We start from the raw sequence: 12,191 nt of genomic DNA on the forward strand, positions 1-12,191 counted from the left end.
GCACGGCGTCTTTTCCTTCAATCCACTGCTTCCAGAATGACTCTCATGTTTCAGACATTTCCAGATGCTCTTTTTGGTCAAACACACCTGTAGTGGGACCCATTCCTTCAGGTCTCTGCTCTTTGGTTGGCAAGGATTACTCGGTCCATGTGGACAGACGCACGTAGGTGGTTTTATGTGTTCTTCCTCTCAGAGAGAACATGTGGTTGTGGCCCCAAATATGTGTATCCAAACAATGGACCTAATTTGAGAAGTTCTAGAACCTTAGCAAAGGTGCAGTGGATGGAGCCTTTGAACGTACTACATGAAGTTAGTCCTAAGAGTGAACCGGGGAGTTCAGGAGCCCATACTGCCTACAGAGAAAGAGGCAATGGAAAAAGGCAGGGAGGGAAGGGCAAGGAAGGGAGATACTAGGAGGTCTGTAGAACTAATGAGGCTTATGGATGAGTGGTTACGGAAGAAGGTAATCTGTACGACTTTCCTCTGCTGATTGGCAGTTCACCTGCACAGCTGTGGAGCACTGTGCTGGGACAATCCACAGCCCTAAGCTGTCTCACAGATCTAGCTCCACAGGGTGAACTGCCCTCCCCTCACTTTGAAGAAATCGTTTTTCTTTGGCATTGATGACCGGCTTTTCTTTCTTTCTTTCTTTCTTTTTAAGATTTTATTTATTTATTTAACAGAGAGAGATCACAAGCAGGCAGAGAGAGAGGAGGAAGCAGATTCCCCGCTGAGCAGAGAGCCCGATGCGGGGCTCGATCCCAAGACTCTGAGATCATGACCTGAGCCGAAGGCAGCAGCTTAACCCAGGAGCCACCCAGGCGCCCTCCGGCTTTTATTTCTTAAACAAACATAGTGACAGTTGGCAATTGAGATGGAGGCCAAAACTGTGTTGTTCTTGCAAGCATCGTTGCTTTGGAAGACTGATTTCGTTTTGGTTCTGTGGTGGGTGGGGAGAGACCATGTGCTCATATGAGTGTCTGAGGTGTTTGTGGGATGTGTGTGTGTGTGTGTGTGTGAGTGCGTGCGTGCCTGTTTGAGCAGAAAATAGCATGGAAGAATGATTTCACAAGTTTAGAATCAAACAGAAATGGGCATTTAATTAAGCTGTGTAATAAAGAGTCGAGGTTGATTATCTTGGCCACATTCTTTAGTTAATTTGACTCTCATATTATTACTAGAAAAATATGTAAAAATGGATATTTTGAAAGCCCAGCAATTGCAGCATTTCCATGGAAACCCCAAGGAAAGAGAATTCTGTCTGGACAATCTCTGTGGAGCAGATGACACTTGCTACAAATGCCTTCTCCCTGGACAAAGAAAGTGAGGACTTGGGTAAATTCTTCTCCCTATATTCTCACTAGCTCTCAAGACCAGCAAAATGCCAGCTGCCCTCCTGTCCCTAGGCAAAAAGAAGCTATTGGAAAGTTCAGCACAATAGATACGAATAGTTGAGGCTCTGTGAACGTAAGAAGGTCCCAACACATGTTTGTCGGCTCTCTTTATAGTGTAGCTCTTCTCTCCAAAGGGGGATGACAAATTTTATTTTTGTAAAATAACATTAATTGGGATTGTTATAGATTTCCAATAAAATATGTCATTGAAGGAAAGTTATAAAACAAAAGAATGCAAAAGAAAATTAAGTCACTCAGGCATTTAACAACTTTGTATACTGCTTTCTGGTCTCTATTCTATGTGTGTATCAAAATTGTGATTGTGCTGGATATACAGTGTTCTATATATTACACTACAAGCCCTTTCTCATGCTATTCATGATTGACAATGTGATATATAATAACTATATAATATTTCGCTGACTAGAGGTACTGTGATTAGTTTAATGGATCACTCAACATGGACTATTTAGATAGTTTTTAATTATTCAAATTATGAAGAACACTGAAAATTATGAAGAACACTGAAATAAAATGGTTAGAAGGTTTTTAACTTTCCAGACTCCCGTGGTCACCAAGAATTCATGATGGAGGGCCAAAAGGATTAAACGCACTATTCAATCTGTAGAAGAAATGGGCTTGGAGGGTATCTTTCTCATATCTTCCTCCTGTTTCCTCTCTGATCCTAATTAGAATAAATCTTTTGATGTAGGAAGTGGGAAAAAGTAAAATTATGAACTTCAGTCTGGGGAGTCATGGGAAACCTAGGTTAAATCATTTATGAAGGCGGATGCTCAGTTCCTGCCCAGAAATCTCTTGTACAGGGGGCTCTACCTAATTCCTTTGAAATCATATCCCACAATAACATTCTATTACACAGTGGCATTAATGCAAAAACTCAGGAGACGGCTGATGCAGATAGAAAGGAAGAAAGAAAAGGAAGGAGGAGAGGGTGCCTCGGTGCCTCAGTTGGTTAAGTATCTGACTCTTGATCTCAGCTCAGGTCTTGATCTCAGGGTCATGAGTTCAAATCCCACAATGGGCTCCACACTGGGCATGGAGCCTACTTAAAAAAAAAAAAAAAAAAAAGGAAGGAAGGAAGAAGAAATTAGCCATAACTAGGCAGAAAGGATCTATGACAGTATTTATCAGCTTCTGCCGCCCACACCCACAACCTAGCAACATTTTGCATTTCTCAGCTAAGATCCACCCTCCCCGTCAAGGCCTGGTTTCAAGGGTTGAAAATGTAAAGAGGCAAAAGAAGGGTAAGGAGAAGGAAGAACAGCAGAGGAGGGGAGGAGATAGCAGAGGAACATGGGAGGAGAGAGTGTGGAACAGCAGAGGCAAGCACGGGCAGTCTTCAGGAAGACACATAAGGTCTCCACGGGTGAGAAGCTCCATCACGACACAGACAGGCTCTTTTGTGAGCCTGAGTTTCCCCATTTGAAACTGTGTTTAAGAAAATCTAAACCATAAGATGATCATGACGATTCCATGTGTCTGGCAAGGAGTAGGTGCCCAATTAAAAAACAAAAATACTACCTATTATGCATTGAGTGCTTACAATGAACCACATCTTAGGTCAGGGAAATTATTTGTATTATTTCAGACTTACTCTTATTTATTATTGTTATTATCACCATCAAATAAAGAAGATGAAAAGAAGAAAAAGAAAGGAGTCTTGAACACTAGAATTATAAGGGGTCTCTGGGCCACTGAATCCAACTGCACGATTTTATAGATGGGGCAACCCAGGGCCAGTGGCATAGTGATCTGCATAAGCTCACATGGTTTTTTTTGTTTTTTGTTTTAATTATGTTATGTTAGTCACCATATAGTATATCATTAGTTTTTGGCTCACATGGTTCTATAGCAGCAGACTCTGAACTAGAATCCCAGTCTTTAGGTCCATGCACAGAACATGGAGATACGGCTAAACTAACCTCACCCATCACCTCCCTGGGCAGCGAACACCCCCACAGCCCTCACGGGGAACATGACTCCTGTTCATTCATGCTCCATTCCATCACCCACAGACTCGTAATTAGAAGAGAATACACAAGATTTTGCTTTCTGAAACCATTATTAAGAATCAGGTGAGCCCCAAGCAAGCAGACAGCCCGGCAGGAAAACCTGGATTAAAGCTAATCCCCTTGCTTTACAGACATTCATCAGAGAGTGGCTGTGGGTCCCACAGAGAGAAACCAGAGCCATCTTCAGGGAGCTCGCCAGCCCTCCATCTGCCTGGGGAATCTCAGTTTAGAAAACATTATCTTTTCATGCTTTTCTTTGATAGGCACTGCAATGATTTGCATTCATTCCCACCAAGTGTCAGAAAAGCCTGTGAAGTAGTAACAACCAGGGTTCTTAATGCATTTCAAATATCAAAAATCAACTTAATTAAGCAGGGTTAATTTTTTTTTTCCTGAGAAGCAATCAAACTCTAATTAATACTCTATTAAAATGAATTCCTGGGGGAACACAAGCACGCATACACCTAATGAGTTCATCTGCCAAGGGTGTTATTATAGAGGATGCTCAGTGTGCCTCCTCGCTGGCCACTTACTCCATTTCAGAGTGCGCCATGTTAATCAGAAATGAAAAGCAATTGCAGGTTTGCAGCCCTCCTCCTCTCTATGAGGCCCTCCGCCCTGCCAATAGTGTAACCTAATCTATCCTCCCCTCTCTCCTGCTCTCCTCTGAATGATTCAGGCCAGACTTAAGCCCAGCTGGCTTCCTCCTGCATGAGGGTAATTTCCCCTTTCCTTCACCGGCGGCCACTCCACCATCAGGCAAGTTGAGAACCAACTCACTTTAACATCAACCCTCTGGCAGACCTCATTAAGAAGATTTAATCCTCTGTTTTAAAAAGATAAAAGAAAAACACAGAACACATTTGCAAACTCTGTATGCTTCTTGCTGGTAGCAAAGATGATCAAAGTTCTGCTGGACTAATTTCTGACAGGAAACAGCAACCAAGAGAAAGTGGGTCTGGGGTGGGAAAGGAGTCGGCGATTATATATTTCCTTTTGTCATGTCTATTCCTACACCAGGGATCCCCAAATTTCTCCAGCTGCAGACTGGATGCTCTAGCAGACTTGGTCAATGACCTGCTTCTGTGGCCCTCCCCCCACTTGAGATGAGAAGGGAAAAATTTTGTTCCATTCTGGTTGAGACCTAAATACAGGCTATCAGGGGCAAATTGCGAGTGTCATCACCGTCAGGAGGCTAGGAACCCTAAGACCACCCAGGCCCCCGGGGCATACCAGCCAATGCTCCCTTTCCACCAGCCCACCTTACCTCTTTGGTGTGTGTGTGGAAGGAGACAGACATGTCCAGGAGAAGCTTCCGCTGTTCCACCCGGCGCACAAAGTCCTGGATGCGTACCTCCAGGTGTCGAGCTGCCTTGTAGATCTCCTCCGGGTCACATTCCCCTGTCTGAGCCAGCTGCTCGGCGGCTTCTAGGAGCTTGTCCGCATTGGTGTAGGTATTCTGCCAGCAGCAACAGTGAGCGAAAGTCAACTTGCAGTCACTGACCAAGCTTCGCGCCTTCCCCCAGCCCACCCGGGGCTGCCCAGAGCTGCAGCGCAGGGCGTAGGCGGGGAGCCCACAGTTCCCTGATCCAGCACGGAGGAGATGAGTGCCAGGCTCGCCTGCCGCCTCTCAGCGAGCTAGCAGCTTGGCAGCTTGGCACAAGTGGGCACTAGCTAGGTGCCTCCTCCGTCCCTGAGATTTCTCAGAGGTGGGATGTCCCTGGGAAGAAGAGAGGAGGCATGCGAGAACCCCCGTCCCCGTGCGCGCTGCGACTCCCCACCCTTGCGAAGATCCATCACTGCCTTTGCATCTCAGGCTATAACTGCCAGAGACAGAAATACCTCATCCACAAAGATCGTCTGTGTTTCTATGCGAGAACACCCAGGAAACAATAACTGGGGACTTGTTCGACTTTTGCCCCCAAGTTCCCTGTGACTACTGGTGTTTATCTTCTGGAACAGAGCTATCTCTTTGCAGGGGAAGGGGTCAGCAATTCCAGGGAGCTGACAGAAGGAAGCAGCCACGGTCAGAGAGAGGAGATGCAGGCTGTTCCCTGTGCACCCAGTGAAGGCTTAATGTTTGCAGGAAGGCTGGGGAGGAGCCTGGCGATCTTAAGAGACTGCCTGCACTCGCATATTGCCACACGCACACACACACACTCCTCCAACTCCTGTCTGTATACACCACAGTATTCTCTAGAGCATTTAAAAAGGCAACCAAATTGTAATTATTATTCATCAGGACAGGAGTCACTGCCTTTATAAGAGTTATGCCATGGATTCAACTTTTCCTCAGCAGGCTTCCCTTAAAAAAGATCCTGATATTCCCTGCTTGAGAACTGGTGATTCAAGTGTCTATCATATTTCTTAATATCCCTACAGTCATGCAATGCCCTATGGAGTTGTGAATAAGTGGTAACTGGTGAGGGTGCAAATCTGGCAAAAGGAAAGTATCAAATGCACAGTGAATGAGAACTGAAATGGGTTTATGAGTAATGACTTGGCCTATGGAGAAGTGGTCTTTAGTGTCCGTGGAGTTTTCATTTTTTATTTTGTTTTTTTTTTAAGGGGTGGGTTCTGTTTTGTTTTGCTTATTTTTTTTGATTCACCTGAGGATCTGGGCATTAAAGATTGAATTGTACTCCTTGCCTGCAACCTGAAAATTCCCATGTTGAAGTCCTAACACCCAAAACCTCAGAATGTGACCTTATTTGGAAACCGAGTCATTGCAGATATAATTAGTTCGGACGAAGTCCTACTGGAGTAGAGCGGGTTCCTAATCTAACACGACCAGTATCCTTACAGAAAGAATGCCATGTGAAGATGAAACAGAGATTGGGGCATGCATCTACGGGGCAAGGAATGATAAACCTTGCCAGCAAACCACTAGAGTTAAGAGAGGCGGGGAACAGATTCTCCCACATAGCCCTCTGAAAGAACCAATCCTGTTGACACTTCGATCTTAGACTTCTGGCCTCCAGAACTGACAGACAATACATTTCTGTTGTTTAAGCTCCCTTGTTTGTGCTGCTTTGTTATGGAAGCCCCGGAAAGCTAATGCGCTGGGGTCGAAACTTTCAGAGGCTGTTGACACAGACTCTCGGTTTTACTGAGGAAGATGGGCAAGCCTTCAGTAAACACTTGTCATGGTTTTAAGAAATACTTAGAGAGGTCCCAGTGGCTACTTAAGGAATGTTGTCGGAAAAACAATGGCCTAGGCAAATGTTGTCCCAATGCAGGTGAGTAGAGTGGTGGTGGGACTTGAAAAGGAGGAAGAATCCCTCAGTGCCACTTAGGGAATTCATGGAATTGTGGTTGTCCACAATTTCTAGTAAATATACCCAGAGCAGATGGGAGGGAGTTTTGTTTTTGTTTGTTTGTTTTTTTCCGGAATCCCTCATATTTTCTATCTTAAACCCTAGAGAATTTCAGGAAACCCCAAAGAAACCCACAGGTTGTGACCTTATATTTTCTAGGCAAAAAATTAATATCTGTGGCAAAGCCAAAGCAAGCTTATTTGAAAGTTAAGTTTGAGACCAATAAGAGATAAATAAAAAGCAAAACCGAAGGACCCACTGCACATAAAGTGGACAACTTGTCCCAGTTTGTCTGGGATTTTCCTGATTTTAACACTAGATGTCCCATCACTTCTGAGCAAGTTGGAATGGCTGATCACCCTAAGACATACCTAAAACACCTTAAGACATGCTCTGAGTCTCTCAGGAGTACAGATGCATATGCAATGTATGCTGCCTCCAAAGATTATTATATAATCATTCTTGAAAGAAATACTATGGTAACACATAACACTGGGCAAGTAACACAATAATAATTAAAGGTTAAAGTTTCTTGACATGATAGCAAAACTGAGAATAAAAACAGCTAATAAGAGGTGCCTGTGTGTCTCAGTGGATTAAGGCCTCTGTCTTCAGCTCAGGTCATGATCCCAGGGTCCTGGGATCGAGCTCTGCATCGGGCTCTCTGCTCAATGGGGAGACTGCTTCCTCCTCCTCTCTCTCTGTCTGCTTCTCTGCCTACTTGTGATCTCTGTCTGTCAAATAAATAAATAAAATATTTAAAAAAAACAGTCAATAATTATTGAATAATTTTCACATGCCAAGAACAATCTAAAATTTATATGTATATTAACTTCTTAATCTGCAAAATAACCCTATGAAGTCAATACAACCATTAGCCCCATTCTACAGATGAAGAAACTGAGGCACAAATAATTTTTGGCCAAGGTCACATGTCTCATAAGTGACAGAACCAAGATTAAAATCTTTTCTGTTTTCAGAGACCAAGCTCCAAACTATTACACTATGCAGTCAGATGAAGAAGGGCCTTGGTGTGCCATGCTGAGGAGTTTCACCCCAAACACAGTGGGAAGCCACTAACAGTTCTAAATAGAGGACAGATAGGATAGATATCTAGTGTATAAAGACCCTGCCCTGCCTCTATACAGAGTGAAGGCAGGATTTAGCAGAGAAGGAAGAGGGCTTCTCATTGACATGATTCCCTTTTCTTTATGCTCACAGTACTCTATATTTATCCATTTCATGGCCATTATCATCCCCATAGTAACAATGTGCTCCCATGGGTATCTCTCTACTGGTCTGTGAGCTTAAATGTAGGTTCCATGTTTCATGCATCTTTGGTTCTTCATACCAGGAACCATGACTGGTTTACTACAGGTACTTGTTAAATGGTTACTGAATGAAAAGGCACAGAGATGGGAATGAGCATGGTATGTTTGGATAAGCTGAGTCAACCTGAATAAATTAGACAGCAGTTAGAAATGATACTGGATAATGCAGAAAAGAGAAAATAAATTTTATAAAGAGAAAGGGATAATAAAGGCAGGAGGAAGGGTAAGGTAGTCAATGCTAAAAGCTGGGCCCCCTGCGTTACCTGCTGCCTGGCCCTCCTCCCTATCACTACCAGAAAGAGATTTTAAAAAGCAGATCCAATCACACCTCTCTTCTACTCAAAACTGTTCAGTGGTTTTCCACTGCCTTTGGGGTAAAATTCCTTAGCATGGCATGCCAGGCCTTTCTACATCTGACACTTGCTTTTTCTCAACAGCTTCACCTCACATTTATCCCCTACAGCCAATGAAACAACGTGCTTACACTACCGGAAACTCATTGCGCTGAATCCTGCCTCTATTCTGCCTGAGATGCCCTTCCTCCACTTTTTGTACATGACCAATTCTTACCCTTTAAGGCCCAGCCTAGGTATCACTTTCTCCAGAAAGTCCATCCTCATAGCCACTTCTTACACAAGGTTGGCTTAGATGTGCTCCTCTGAGGTCTCAGAGTGATCTGTGCCAAGCCCCTCCTTGGTACCTGCCATATTCCAATGCAAATATTTGCCTTTCTCATCTGCTAAGAGGCACACAATGTCTTTTATCTCTTTCTGTTAGTGCCTGGCACCAAGTAAATGCTCCATAAATATTTAGTGAATGAATTAATAAATTAAAGAATACATCACTCCCCCATCAATCCTAATATTTAATCTTTGGCTCTCTTCAACTACTTGGTACAAGACCTTACATGCTAGAATTCATATGCAGTTTTCAGTCCCACTTGATTTATTCTACTTCCTGGTACAGTCCTGAAATAGGAATGTGCTTAGAGACTATCAGCTAGAGTATAACCAAAGCACTTCTGCTCACCTTCTGACCAAATAAACAGCAGTTTCTGCCCCAGGTCCGGGGTTGGACTTCACTCTGAATACAGTTCCTAGGCATTATTTGGTTTCTAAGCTGCCTAGTCTCTGCCTTGTACTTGACCCCTTAACAGAATTACCCAACTGATATGTCAAAAGTAGGGAGAAGAGCTGAGTTATTGATCCTTCAGCTATTGAGGCTTTCAAGCAGGGCCTGTGGTCATCCTGAGTCAGACAACTGGGACACACAGATAGCTGTAATTTCTGTTCTTATCTCCCAATCCCTATGTCAACCAGGTAAAATGCCCTAGATAATTCAGGCCTTCAGTCTACCTTCCATTCACCTTGCTGCAGCCCTAGCCCATTATTTATTTATTTATTTACTTATTTTTGCTTTTTCCTCATGGAAGAAAGAGAACTAGGATAACTTGTCTCTACTTATCTCTGGATTTTGACATTAGTGAACGGCAGACAAATCAGGGTGATACCCCAAACTTTACATCAGAATAGTACTTTACAGTTGACAAACAGATTTCTTTCACCTTCTTTCCTTACCCAACCTTGGGCAGATATGCAGAGAATGCATCTGTGTGTGAGGACATGAGCCAAGGCTGGGAAAAAAAAAAAAAACCTGAAGGAATTAAAGGTAATGGCACCTACTAGTCACTCAAGGCTGGGAATGGTACCTGTTTACACCAGGGACACTGGAAAACCTCATGAATCATAGGATATTAGGTAGAGTACTCAGAAGAGTCTTGCCTCAGCAGGGACAAATAATTAGCCTTAACCTAGCACTGCTGTGGTCCTGCTTAACAAATTTTTAAGACCTGAACAGATCAAACTTTTTTCAAGTAACTTAACTATATCCCAGAACAAAGCTTAAGAATATTTATAGGAATACAGAAATATTCAGCAACCAACAAGGTACCTAGCAACCAACAGATACCATGTCTGGTGTCTAATAAAAAACTACTAGACAGGGGCACCTGGGTGGCTCAGTGGGTTAAAGCCTCTGCCTTCAGCTCAGGTCATGATCCCAGGGTCCTGGAATTGAGCCCCGCATCAGACTCTCTACTCAGTGTGGAGCCTGCTTCCTCCTCTCTCTCTGCCTGCCTCTCTGCCTACTTGTGATCTCTATCTGTCAAATTAAAAAAAAAAAAAAAAAAACTAGTACACATACAAAAGGGCAAGAAAATATAACCTATGTTAAGGATAAAAATCAATCAAAACTGACTTACAACTGACACAGATATTAAATTGGCAGGTAAAGCTTTTTAAAATGGCTATTACAATTGTATTTCATACGTTCAAAAGTTAAATAGAAAAACAGAAGATACAAAAAAAAAAAGACCTTGCACTTGCACTTGAAGAGATGAAAAATATACTGGATGGTAGTAGGTTAAACAAAGGAGAGGAAAGATTACTGAACTCAAAAACATAGCCAGAAATTATTCAAAGTGAAATGCTGAGAGAAAAATAATTTTTTTTTAAATGAAGTATCAGTGAGCTGTGGGACAACTTTAATAAAGCTAACACCCATGTAATTGAAATCCCAAAAAGAGAGTTCGGGAGGAAGAAAAGATGTTTAAAAAAATAATGACCCCCAAATTCCAAACTTACTAAAAACTGTAAATCCACAGATATAATAAACTAAAACTTAACCTAAGAAACCCAAGGAAAATTATACCAAGGCACATAAAAATTGAGTCAAACCAAGTGGAAAAAAAGGAAAGGAATTCTTAAAAGTGGCCAGAGGAAAAAAGACATGTTACACACACACACACACACACACACACACACACACACACACACACCGGGGGGGGGGGAGATGTAAAGATTGACAGCAGACTCCCTACAAGAAACAATGCAAGAAGAAAATTGTGGAACAACTTCTTCACAGAAAGAAGGAAAAATCCTGTCAACCTAGAATTCTATGTCCACCCCAAGTATTTTTCAAAAACAGGTGAAATAAAGACATATTGATGCATACGAATCTGAAAGAATTCTTCACTAGCAGACTTGCATGACAAGAAACATTTAAGGAAGTCCTTCAGGAAGAAGGAAAATGGTACCGGATGGAAATACAGATTCACACATAGGAATGAAGAAGAACTCTAGAAATGTTAATTACATGGTGGGAAAAATGTAAGATTTTGTTCTTATTATTTAAATCTCTTTAAAATATAATATAAAAATAGCAATGTAGCATGGAGTTTATAGCACATGTATAATAAAACATATGACAACAATAGCAAAAATGTCAGAAAGGAAGAAATGGAAATGTACTATTATAAGGTTCTTATATGTAAAATGGCATAACATCATTTGAAGGTGTACTGTAATAAACTAAAGTCACATATCATAACTAACCCTAAAGCAACCATTAAAGTAAAGAAATAGTTATAGCTAATAATCCAACAAAGGAAATAAAATGTAATCATAAAAAATACTCTGTTCTCATGATAAGTACATTCTTTAATTCCCATCATTTAATTCCCCCCTCCACCCTCCTCTTTGCAAACCATCAGTTTGTTCTCTATAGTTAAGAGACTGTTTCTTGGTTTCTCTCTCTCCCTCTTTTTTTTCCTTTGCTTGTTTGCTTTTTCTTAAATACCACATATGTGTAAAGTCATATAGTTTTTGTCTTTCTCTGACTGGCTTATTTTGCTTAATATTATACTCTCTAGCTCTAGACTGAAAGTACATTAGTGCTTTCCAAGGGATACTGGGGCTGAAGTGATTGCTAATGGTTTCAGAATTTCTTGTGATGAAATTGTTCCAAAATTAACTGTGATGATATTTGCACAATTCTGTGAATATACTTGCAACCATGGAGTTGTATACTTTAAAGGGGTGAATTGTATGTTATGTGACTATATCTCAATAAATCTGTTTTTTAGGGAAAAGGAATATTCAATTAACCCAAAACAGAAAGAAAAAGGAAGATAAGAATAGATGAAAGAAATAGAAAAAAAATAACAAGATGATAGATAAAACATATCAATAATCACATTAAATATAAGTTGTCTATATACCATAATCAAAGGGCAGAGATTGTCAGGTTGGATTAAAAGGCAAGCTCCAACTATGTGCT

General features: G+C 41.7%; 1 protein-coding gene across 22 annotated transcripts in view; it reads right to left on the reverse strand.

Moving 5' to 3' along the window:
* The window catches only part of KALRN (kalirin RhoGEF kinase), a 661,720-nt gene that overhangs the window by 315,364 nt on the left and 334,165 nt on the right, over nucleotides 1-12,191 (reverse strand). For all 22 annotated transcript variants that reach the window (XM_044252163.1, XM_044252164.1, XM_044252161.1 and 19 more), the window contains one exon: nucleotides 4,695-4,886. In XM_044252163.1, coding sequence (XP_044108098.1) covers nucleotides 4,695-4,886 — 192 coding nt within the window. The remainder of the gene's footprint in view (nucleotides 1-4,694; nucleotides 4,887-12,191) is intronic.

The sequence above is a fragment of the Neovison vison genome, chromosome 6 (assembly GCF_020171115.1).
Source record: "Neovison vison isolate M4711 chromosome 6, ASM_NN_V1, whole genome shotgun sequence".
NCBI classification, from domain to species: domain Eukaryota; kingdom Metazoa; phylum Chordata; class Mammalia; order Carnivora; family Mustelidae; genus Neogale; species Neogale vison.